We start from the raw sequence: 12508 nt of genomic DNA, 5'->3' as shown, positions 1-12508 counted from the left end.
AAAGTGCACAGAATACTGACTCATCCCTACAAGGTTCTCTTGTTTTACAATATATCCTTGTATACTACTAAACCCCTCCTATTAGCAGCTACAGAATTGGGTAATTCTTTAGTAATTTTGTCATTACAATATTCTAAAACGCTAGTTTGTTGTGATTCTTCTCTCTATTCGTTGCTTTTTTTTTACTTTTTATTCAGGGCCTTTTATATAAACTAAACATGGTTAAACATGAAAATAAAAAAGTAATGAATGAAAGGACTGTAAAAACTGTGGTGCAGTCATGATTACAGACTCTTTTTGGTTTGCTGTAGCTCTCTCCTCTTAAACTAATTGCTTTGCTGCAGTCTTAACTTTATGGCTAACAACAGACCTGACGGATAAGTCACACATACAGGTATAGTTGAGCCTTTGCTACACTGTTTGGCATAAAATAATTGTGTGACAGCTTTTCAATGATCAGCATTTTCACTGTAGTTTGTTTGGACGAGCTGCCCACAGCGAGCTTTCAACACATCTGCTGAAAAACGATATCAATGGGGAAACTGCCTCAGCCAGCTAAAATTCAAACTGAAGCATTCAGTGAAAGAATCTGAGTAATTACAACTCTCACGTGACGGGACTGAAATGCCAGTGACCAACAACGATTTCACCAGCTAATTTCTTTACCTAGGAGGAGCGGCGTCAAGTGTGTGTCACTGTGCGACAACCTCCAGATGGTTTAAGCAGCCTACATCATTATGGTGGTTGAAAAGAAAATAAAACCCTGTCAAAGCCCGACTCTCCATCTGCAGGATCCGCGTCTTAATCATGCTTCTGGCACATTTTTGTTGCACAATATCCCTGACAATTCAGTGCAACCTGTTCTGCTCAGATGATTCAGCTTCACCTCCACTGGCACATTATCTGCTGAATATGAATTAAGCTCATATCAGACATTCCAGACTGCCTGTGCACATTGTATAGCCATCATGATCAAGCTTCTTACTTGGCTTAAGACTCTGGCAGCTCACGTCTTAATTTATCTTAAAACTTATTAACATTTTTATTAATTTTTTTTTTAATCTAAAGACCACTAGCATTGTCCAAATTGCTTCTCTGCCTTTTTTAGACTTGAAAACATTATGGAATTTTAGCATGTGAGATATTATTATGCCAGACAAAACAACAGCGATAGATGGACATTGTCTAATTTGATAAAGGTTAATTGGGTCAGAAAATAGCTTTAAAATGATGAACAGTCACATTTCTAACTGCAGGCCTCAAGTTGGCATCAATTAATTTGTTGCTGTTTGAGGGTGTTCAACCCCCCACCCCCTTCCTCACCTACAGTACCCGCCATCTTCCCCGCACCCCACCTCCTGTTGTTAGCACTCATTTCTGTGCAAGGGCAGGAAATCTTTATCTTTATTGCAGGGTTTGTGAGTATTCTTTGATTAATTATCACGTGCGTGACAACATGTGTTTGCCTTTGGATGTCAGCGATATGCCTGCACTGAGCACATGACAAAGGTAAACTAGAGGAATGAAGAAGGTAGGCCTACACAGCTTTAACATGTCTGCCTTTTGCTACTTTGATGACTTGTTTATGACGTGGCTGTCATGTGTGATGAATGAAAATGTAGGGAAGAAACAGTAAAACAAAGGGTTACTCATATGCTCACAGAGAACTTACACACACCCACTCACACCCTGCAAATGTTAATGATGTCAAAGATGTTGATGTATCAGCAAGTGCATGCTGCAAACAGTGCTGAAAAGAAAGCTTAGGGAGATTTGTTTTTGCTCAAATGCAATTAGGCTTTCTTTTCCTGAACTATTGGTTCGTTTATTAGACAACTTATTTGAGAAACACGACGCAAAACTGCTACATAGGGTGAAATGTAAAGCAATAACAGCAACAACAGGAAATAAGTTCAACATCATCAGTAACTGATATTTTCAGAGATTCAGTGTGAATTAAACTTTGCAAGGATGTCAATATTACATGTTCATTGGAAATACATATCCTTAAATCTAAGACAGAGAAAGCGTAGGGGAAAACAAATCCCTCTTGGTACTCTTGATAGTGATCCTTTTCTTTTTTGTACATTAAAGGTGCTGTTAACAACTAATTCAATTTACTTTTAAAAGCCAAAATGTAGCAAACACAGGGCTGAAGTTGTAGCCCACAGCTAACACACTCACTGACTAAGAATTGAAGTGAACACAGCTTTCAAGAACGTCTCATTTTCAACAAAAGTTAAGTCTGCCATATCAAAGTTTGCTTCTTTACCCACCCACAAAGAATAGATCTGTTTAGTTGTGTCTTACATAGCCCCGTCTAATTGTGTAATGACTTCATAAGCTGTGTGAGGCTGAAGGCAAAGTGTGGATTTTTTATTTTCATTTTATAGTTAAACATCCTGGAAATTTTATGTCTTTCAGTTAGATTTCATCTCAGACTTGAGATATATTTGAATAACTTCTGTCTGTAATGAGAGGAAAGGAGACTGATAGAAACCAAGAAGAGATGAGTAGTTTGTGTAAGATTGAAACATAACTATACAACTGGTAATATTTTTTCTTCCATAACAGATTTATGAACATATGACAAGTTGGATTTGTTTTGTTTTGGGATGTTTTTTTCTGTAGCTTTCTTAACTTTTAGTTTCCTTCTCAGCAAATATGAATTTCCTTTTTTTCAAACCATCATTAGGAGCAGTGAAATAAACACCAGCATAATACAAAAAAATGCTGGCTTGGAAATGCTTGTATATCTATAAAATATATACAGCTTGTTAGATTAGATTTAATTGGTCAGTCTTGAGTCACCTGCTTGCAAAGATTAAAGTACTTACCTGGCTACTACTATAGAAATATAGCCATGATGAAAAGAAAGTACACCCTCTCTCAAATCTAAGCTTTTATGTATCTTTTTAAAGACAAGTCTTTCAGTGTTTTTCCCAAGTGTTCTAATATTACCTTTAATGTTTAACATGTCAACTTAGGTCTGGAGTATCTGATGTCGCTCTTGGGTTATTTTGCAGTCTGACCATGTGGCGAATTTCCTGGGAAGTCCAGTTCTGGGAAAATTGGCAGATGTCTTTGCGTAATCTTTGTGAATAATTTTGTGAATAGTTGTCTCTCCCTCGCTCTCTCTGTTGACCCTGTGATGGACTGGCAACCTGTCTAGGGTATACCCTGCCTCTTGTGCTGGGATAGCCTCCAGCACTCCTTGCCCCATGACACTGAATTGGATTAGTGGAAGAAGATGGATCAATAATTTATGTTTAACTTGAATAAGTAGAGTTTGTTTTTCGTTTTTTTCTGGATAATTGAAAAGAGAGAAAGTGCCCCAATGCCCACCATTAACCAGCCAGACTGCTTAATGCTGCACTGGCATTTCCTGGACACCAGAAATAACTGTTCTCACTTTGTTACTCTGTCCTCATTAAAAAGAAAGGTGCCAAGCATGGAGCTTAACCACAGCGCACAGAAGAGCTAACTAAATTTACAGTCCTTTAATCACTTTATTAGTGTTTTATGGTTTACAACAAATATCATTAAATTTAGGATATTATCTGTATCTGCCATTTCTCTACTGACTGTACCAACACTCAGTTCATCATTGGTTTTGTATTTTTGTATTCAGTATATAACACGCAGTGTGCAGATTTAGATGGGGAACAGAAAGGACCTTAGAACAGTTTAATAGCTTGATCCCATTTCTTCCTTTAGTATCCTACAGTAAAGTATTTTCTATTATCTCTATAGACAAAAGGCTGTGTGTGTGAATCTGCTGAAGGAAAGTCTGGACAGGATTTAGACACTTGTCACCCTCAAGAGTGAAGCTTGTCCAGGCTTAAAAATTGTCTCTAGAATCCAAAAATCAGCTGGCAGTGGTGAAATTTCCAATTTAACATCAGTGCACCCTTCTGAAAAAGAAAAAAAACTCTTGGTACAACAGAACTTTGTTGTGCCAAGACTCCCTCCAAGCTTTGCCTCAGTCTGCTTGTGCAGCTATCCAGGAGGTTCAAGTCTGATACAGGACTGCATGTAATTCATAGAGCCATGTCTGAGAAGCTTGTCAGGACAGGTAGCTGAAAAGACGAGCTCACAGCTGGTTGATGTAATCCTCAGTAGCTGGCTTTTGTGTTCTGGAAAGGTGGAGCTATTCAGTTAATCTTTTCTTTGCTACCAGTCACTGGCAATTCTGTGCAACACGTATGTTTGACTGAGCACACAGATTACTTTGGTTAACATCCAGAGAAGGTTTCAGCCATTGTATCCTCCCTCCATTTTTCACTCTGATAATTTCCATCTTTTGTCGAGATTATTCCAGAATTGCAAAATTCACTTTCTAAATCCTGTGAGCAGTTGTCCTCTTATGCTTGTACATACTCTCACATATATATTCTAATAATCAAATCAAAAGATTTATATTACGTGAAAGGAAGAAGACTGCTTAGCCTGTCATTTTACACCTGCGTAAGGCACCTTTATATGTGCTGGCAACCCCGTACGGTAGTGAGAGAGAGCTGTTGTCACTACTTTGAGCGTCAGCACCCACAAATGATGCAACATGACATCAGTGGATTGTATGTAGCACAGTCAGGCTTACTGAGCTGTCAGCCTGTGACATGTTTTATCAAAGCATACCAGAAGAAAGAGAAAGATGTAATGCTCGAGAGTCCAGCTCCGTCTGCACTGCGCTCTCTTCCCGTTGTTAAGGAGACAGCAATGTATTGGAAGATTTGTGAACAAAGCTGACAACTAAGGCAAAAAAGGACAAATCTCGGTGAAAGGACTCAGCTAGAGGTTTTATTGTTTTTTCTTTTAACACGACAATGGGTCGAAGAAAGAATGAAAATTTGTATAACATAGATTGTCCTGACGTTTACAGCCTGGCTTACCTGCATTAGGAATTAAACTGATGCGGACAAGGCTTTGTTGGTGCCTAGGGAAGGCAAAACCATCAGAGTGACCGTCATCTCCCTCAGGGCTAACTCAACCTATATAGTACAGTCGGATTTTTGTCTAACAGATGGCAACACAGCTGTGTAAGCATGTTCATGTGATGGTTACCCTTGTACAACAAATTTCCACTTACAAAATACACCTTGTTTTTGACAAACTTTTCGTCCTTGTGTGTTTGTGTTCCCCTAATTCAAGCGTGTCCTCATTACTAGGGTGTGGGATGCTGTCTTTATATCAAAGCCACTGGCATCTGAGAGAGAGGCACAATGTCTTCTTTGCGTTGTTGGGCTGATGCACTCCTTACACCAATGGTTAGAATGGTCTCATTCACAGTGGGTCACAAAAAGATGCTTGGTCATTGTCATAGTTATGGGGTTTTAATTCTGTTACATACGGTCGTATTATACAATTATTGTTCTCCATATCTTATCTTCACAATCTTTTACCATCAACTTGCTTGATCATCTTTATGTTTTGTACTAAGCAGTTAATGGTTTCCACCATTATGTCATTTTCTCCTTTCAAACTAGTGTTCTTTGTGTTTTCCCAGTTTCTACATTTTTGTTGTGTATTTTTGTTCTTTTGTGCATCTTATTGTTTTTTTTGTTTTTTTTGTCTGTTTTTTGGACCTTACATTTTCATTTTCAGTCACCTGTTAATGATATTTAGCTTGTTGGATTAAAAGTATGGTGTTTGGATTTAGTCTTCTGATTCAAGTGTCTTCTGTTTACATCTTTAAAACCATTGAAGTAAGGCATCACATCAACTTGTTGTGAATGGCTGTATTTCAACCCAAGTCACAATCTTTTTCCCAAACATGACATAGCCTTTAGAAAGACATAAAATATATTAATCAGCCCAGTTTTGTTTCCTTTGGACAGTTTGTTCTTTATGTTAAGCTAACCAATGCTAATACTGTAGTAATACTGTAGTTAAACTAGTCTCCATACAACTAAGTATATACCTTGCTTTCAGCTAGATTTCTTACTCAGTTTATAATGTATAAAAAGTTTGGGGTCACCTGAATAATACTTCAATCTAGTTCAAACTGACTGAAAGCCATCAGCTGTCCAATCAGTGCATTTTAGCAGTCAATAAGATTTCTTTCTGGTTTGTTTCTGACAGAAAATAATTTCCAATAATACATGTTCTCTTTCAGCAAATGGACAAAACAAGAAAAAAAAAACATTAATTACTCTAATCTCGCATTTCTCCACATTACTGTGTGGAACCTTTACCGATAAAATACAAGAACAAGAAGTTTGAAAACTGCATTTGCTCATGGATTTATAAATTCATTTATGAAACTAAATTCAAGGAGCTCAAGCAGAAGGTCCTAATGGTGCAATAATATTCTATATTACGTGCCTCAGGAAAAAATAATCGCTTTTATTGCTCATGAATTCTGTTTAAAAGTACATATGGGCGGCATTTTTACATAAAGTGGATAAAGAGTCTCATACAAAGACAGCAACCAATACGAAAAATTTGAAAAGGTGAATATTTCCCAGTGCTAAAAGATCTCTGAACTTTTGATGCAATCATAGACATATAGTATATTACAAAAATACTACAATAAAATATATGTCTATAAAATATCTAACAAAGTAGATGAACACTTTGTGTCTATTTGTTCGACTTCTATTGTTGTGTCGTAAGTTGAATTAATTTCACAGAAGCTTATCTGTAAGATCAATAAGGAACATCTGTAGTCACTCATCTGTAGTCACTTCCACTTTCCCACACTGTCAAGCTGATTGTGACATCACTGGTCTAGTCCAATCGGCTTTCTGCCGGCCAATCAGCCTTCACTCCGCGTACTTTAAATCTCACTGTGTCTGTCTTGCAGTTTCCTTCCTCCAACTAACCCTCTCCCCGATCACCATCTCTAATTATTCAGGCTCTATTCAAGACTCCATCTTTATCTCCACCACCAGCGTTTAGACTCCAGGGGGTCCTGCCCTAATCCCATTGAGGTCTAACCGCCAAATACCTCAAATTGAATTCTGTACATAAATAAACCATGCTCAATTCCTTCTAATGATCTCTTCTTATTGAACTATATGTCAGCGTCATTGATGTACTGTGGAACTGTATAGAACATATCCTTGTTGGTATTTCTGTTATTTTGTCCCTTACAGTAAATTTTAGATGGTGGTGCAGGCTTGGTAAAGGTCATGAGTAAATAGATATGGGCCTCAAACATGGTCCACGGTTTATACTGTACGCCTTTGTGAGTGAACCTCTTCTCTTCCTGAAAGGTCACCTCTGAATCTCTTCTGCCTACATTTCTCTGCCCAGTAACCGTAATACACGTTGAATATACGTAGATAATACTAGGAATCTTTCTGAGATTATATCTAATACATATGAATTTCTACAGAATTTCTATATTTTTTGATAATATTTACCCACCAAAATTGTACCCTTCAAGTGAAAAACTGCCAATGAAAAACGATACATAAAATATAAAGGCAGATTCTTTGAGGTTATAGGACTTTTCAGCTGCTGTTTCTAGATGGTGTCCATTAAAATGAGTACATGAGACAACCTGTCTGTCATCACTGACAGCTCTCACCATGAGGCCTTTTGGGGATCAGCTTCAGAGCGCTGAGAGGATCAGAACAGTAGGCATCCAGCCTGCAGTACTTGGCTAAAAGAAAAACCTTTTGCACAGAGTTTCACAGTTTTAAATAGTGCTGATTTTAAATTGTTACATTAGGATTGAGACAGTGAAACCTCAGAAAAGTCTGTAGCATAAATATTAGCACCACATTGTAGCTTTTTTCTACGATACTAAAAATTAAGAAAAGGACTTTAGCTGTGTGAACTGAAAAATGAGAAATCTCTCTTTCTCTCTCTCTTTCTCATATATCTATAACATGTTGCTTTTTTATTTCTAAGAATTTTGTGTTGTATTTCTTCTTGGTATTAAAAGGTTTATAGTACCATTTGGCCTCATCAAAACTGTGGATCATAATTTTGGTAGTTCCGCTGTTTTTTTGGCTTTGTTTTTTTAAATTAACTTCTTTGGTGAAAGTGAGTATTGCAAAAAAAAAACAAACCACTTTGCATGAGCTTTCTAAGCATTTCACTGTGACACACAACCCAAATGAGGAAGCATTTGTGATATGATTACAGATTGATTTTGTAAATTAGAAAAAATAGTCATATATTTCTTCTTCTAAGTTATTGAAAAGCACAGCCTACACATGAAGAGATGTTGCAAGGTAGTCACACATAAGTCACAATGCTGCAACTAGCACCTCACACATACATAATAATGAATATCTGAATTGACGTAGTTAATGTAAAACAAATTACAACCATGCTTCCATGGTTCTAGAGAGAACCATGCAGACTACAAGGCAGAGTTTCCCATTAATCAAAATTGCTCATGTAAAAAAAAAAGGATGATTGAAATTGATTTTTAGGTTTTGAGTGTATTAGGAATTAATGATACAAATATCTGGGGGAATTAAAAGCTAGCTGTATGAAGTCAAGTGTGGCCATCCATTTGGAGCAGTCAGCCAGGTGTGAGGACTGTTAATGTACAGAGGCAGGCTGACTTTTTCCATGTCTAACACATGTGGTTTGTGTAATATTCTTTCCAAATTTCTGACTACAATGGTGCAGACACAATGAAAAAAGGAAACAAATGAGAAAAACTGTGTAAAATCATATATAGCGCACAGCATAAAAAAAATGTAGTAAATGAGTAGTTCATGTAACTTTTGCATTTTGTCTTAACAAAATTGTGTAACATCCCAAGAAAGAACACAACATGCATTGTTTGTTGTGGAAACTAGTTCAGGTACCCTACACTTGAACTAGTTTCCACTGCATGTATGTCGGTATCTGTAATGACAGCTTATAAGCATGTGCGTCATTAAAAATAGCTTCTTAGCACAGTTTAATCCTGAGCTTCATTCAGACAATCCTCGTGTGATTTCTCACACCTTCTTTGCATTGCAAAGTATGCATATGAAGGTTATAATAGAGAATATTAATGTAAAATATTCTCAAGCATAAATATCAGACCTGCTCATTAAACAAGCGCTTTTGGACCATATGGTCCAAAGACTATACTGGCATTCTGTCAGACCTGGATTCATGGCTCTCAACCCTGTACACAATCCATGATCACACAGGCTCATTAAGTTACATGCAACTGAAAATGTATAACGTTAGTTTTGATCATAAAGCTTAATGGAGCACTGTAACACAAAATAATTTCCCCCAGGGATCAATAAAGTATTCTGATTCTGATTATCTTTTGTTTTGTTTTTCTTTTTTTCAGGTCCTCGTTGCATAAGCTAACATGGACAAAGTGGTCATCAGTCTCCTGTTCCTGGGAACTGCATTTACGATGGTCCATGCATGTCCCAAATACTGTGTCTGCCAGAACTTGTCAGAGTCCTTGGGGACTTTATGCCCCTCCAAAGGTCTGCTCTTTGTTCCACCAGACATTGACCGGCGAACTGTGGAGCTCCGGCTGGGTGGCAACTTCATCCTAAAGATCTCCACCCTGGACTTTGCCAATATGACAGGTCTGGTGGATCTCACTTTGTCCCGGAACACCATCAGCGACATCCAGCCTTTCTCATTTATTGACCTGGAGACATTAAGATCGTTACACCTGGATAGTAACCGGTTGACTGAACTGGGACCAGATGACCTCCGAGGACTGGTTAACCTGCAACACCTGATCCTCAACAACAATCAATTGAGCCGTATCTCTAAAGTAGCCTTTGATGACTTGTTACTGACACTGGAGGATCTTGATCTGTCATATAACAACTTGCGCACTGTGCCTTGGGAGGCCATCCGAAAGATGGTTAACCTCCATCAAATGAGTCTGGACCATAACCTCATCTCCTTCATTGCTGAGGGAACCTTTACAGATCTCGACAAACTGGCACGCTTGGACCTCACCTCTAATCGTCTTCAGAAGCTCCCTCCAGATCCTATCTTTGCACGTTCCCAGAGCAATGTGGTGATGAGCACACCATATGCACCCCTGCTCTCACTAAGCTTTGGTGGAAACCCTTTGCACTGCAATTGTGAAGTGCTTTGGCTTCGGAGACTGGAACGGGAGGACGATATGGAAACCTGTGCTTCTCCTGCCAGTCTAAAGGGACGCTACTTTTGGTCTGTTCGTGAGGAGGAATTTGTGTGTGAGCCCCCTCTGATCACACAACATACACACAAATTGCTCGTGCTCGAGGGACAGACAGCTAGCTTGCGCTGCAAAGCTGTTGGCGATCCAATGCCAACTGTGCATTGGGTTGCTCCTGATGACCGTTTGATTAGCAACTCCTCCAGAGCAACTGTATATGAAAATGGGACTCTGGATATAACAGTTACCACATCTAAGGACTACGGTACATTCACCTGCATTGCTGCTAATGCTGCAGGAGAATCTACAGCGTCCATTGAACTATCAATCATTCAACTCCCCCATCTGAGTAATGGTACAAACCGTACCACCCAGAACAAGTCAGGCCTGTCAGACATAACAAGCTCTACTAAGATCAGTAAAGGGGAGCCTAAAACTCTTCCAGAGAAGGTGGTGTCTGTATCAGAAGTGACCGCTGTTTCTGCTCTGGTCAAGTGGAGTGTTAGCAAAGCAACTCCAAAGGTCAAAATGTATCAGCTTCAGTACAATTGTTCTGAAGATGAAGTCCTCATTTACAGGTAAGAGTGATTACTGAAACTTGATTACATCTAAGTATGGGCTAAAAACTCTCTCTTCAAAGTGGCACACTGAGTCTTGACTGTAATCTTTAGCTTTAGAATACATACAGTTGGATTTCTTCTCTCAGCTGTTAATTGTTTGGTGGGTGAGTACTTGAGACAGTCAGTTCCTTTGAAGTGTTACTTGAAGATCAACATTCATTTTTCTTAATCCTTCTTGAGATTTTTTTGTTTAAATTAAGAATTGACGGGTTGCTGTGTTCACATTTTTAAGCAAAAAGTGCAATCCAAAGTGCAATCCTTGCCCTGAACCATTAATTAGAAATCCAAGAAGAAAAAGGATTATAGACCCTCATTTCAATGTATCCTTCTTAAGCTGCTCAAGTCCATAAAGTGTGAGCTTGGAGACTGTTACTGAAGATCTTTGGGCTCTGTGAAATCAATTTCCTATGTCAAATGAGACAGTGAAAGCGGCAACATTCAGCAAAGATAACTGTTTGGAAATACAAAAATACAGCCATGCTGTTTAATATTAAATTGATGCATTTAGGTACATTAACCTCCTAAGACCCCAACTCTTTCATTGCATGCATTTTTAATTTGTCTTTGCTATTTTGGCTGATTGGGACCTGATGAATGTAAAACCAAAGAATTATCTTTTTACCTGATGTAGTTTCTGAGAAGAGGATATCAGGCCCTCGTAGAGCTAAATTTCGTATTGTGGTCTAGACTCTAGGCAACCCAATATGTGATGTCCACATATGTGGACACCAGGTCCTTGGAGGTTAAAGGATGAGTAACAACAATCAGATTTATTCATACAGTATGAGTCCCAATTTATAGGACAACTTGGCCTTTTTTGAAGAGAGGGGAAGACATGCACCAAAGGGCCGCAGGTCAGACTCTAACTTGGGCCTAGTGCTCTCCGGCCATACGGCATATGGTTGTCTGCTCACTCACTGATCTAACCCGACCCCCTACACCTTTTTTTTTGCCACATAATGTGTTTTGTTTCCTCAAACTAATGTTAACTTATGTAAAGAAACTCACTGAAGGATCCTTGAATGACTAGTATGCTGAAGTTTATACATTACCACATTATGGTCTGTTTTAGGCAGGAAATTGAGCATTTTCATTTCAGGCTTACTAGCACTGATAACTGAGGCTTACTTTCTCTATCAAACACCATATCTGATCACCAATACCTGATCTAATGAAATAATAAGAAAATCCAAACGGCTGGGTATTAGCTAGGATTCTAAGAATAGAACTGTGCACAGCAATTGTGAAAGATATCACTCTGCCCAAATGCTTTTAATGCAACTTGCCATCACTGTAAATTCAATAATAAGCTGTTTATCTGATATCCTTGCTTTCATACTTAGTGCCAGCTTTTCATGCCAGAAAAAGGGAACAACATGAATTTTGAGATTTTTTTTCATCCCAGTGACAGAAACAGTGGATGACTCATCTGTGTTCTAGTAAACGGCCTAATGAATTTTCTCTAATTTGTACAAAACTGCAACTGTAAGGCTAATGTAAGCTTTGTAAAATGTATTTTCCTTTTTCATTCAGTGATTCGCAGCAGCAAAATTGTTTCCCTGAAAAGAGATTATTTAAATTGCATTCTTGATGTTGTCAGTCAAGACTGGCCCCATATAACAAAACATGTACATTTATTTGTTTGAATGCTAGTTTGAGATATTAAAACCATGCAAGTTCTTAAATGCAGATTTAAGGATGAATTTCTTAGTTTAACTTCACTTTAGTGCACAGTTGGTAGCCATTAATTTAAGTGTTGAGCACTGACTTTGCTTACCATGTGATTTGATGCTTTATTCTTTAATGTAATCCT

The 12508-nt window shown here is 38.2% G+C and overlaps 1 protein-coding gene across 3 annotated transcripts in view; it reads left to right on the top strand.

Annotated features, from left to right (window-relative positions):
* The window catches only part of LOC113012449 (leucine-rich repeat and fibronectin type-III domain-containing protein 2), a 140615-nt gene that overhangs the window by 120520 nt on the left and 7587 nt on the right, over positions 1–12508 (top strand). For 2 of the 3 annotated variants that reach the window (XM_026152663.2, XM_026152665.2), the window contains exon 4: positions 9257–10653. In XM_026152663.2, the coding sequence (XP_026008448.2) occupies positions 9278–10653 (1376 nt within the window). In that variant the 5' untranslated portion in view covers positions 9257–9277. Of the gene's footprint in view, positions 1–8166; positions 10654–12508 lie in introns of those variants that run through there. The other variant, XM_080293441.1, reaches the window with a different exon arrangement.

This window comes from Astatotilapia calliptera, chromosome 19 (assembly GCF_964374335.1).
Source record: "Astatotilapia calliptera chromosome 19, fAstCal68.1, whole genome shotgun sequence".
Classification (NCBI taxonomy): domain Eukaryota; kingdom Metazoa; phylum Chordata; class Actinopteri; order Cichliformes; family Cichlidae; genus Astatotilapia; species Astatotilapia calliptera.
The sequence above is the reverse complement of the archived record's forward strand: the minus strand, read 5'-3'. Positions and strand labels throughout refer to the sequence as shown.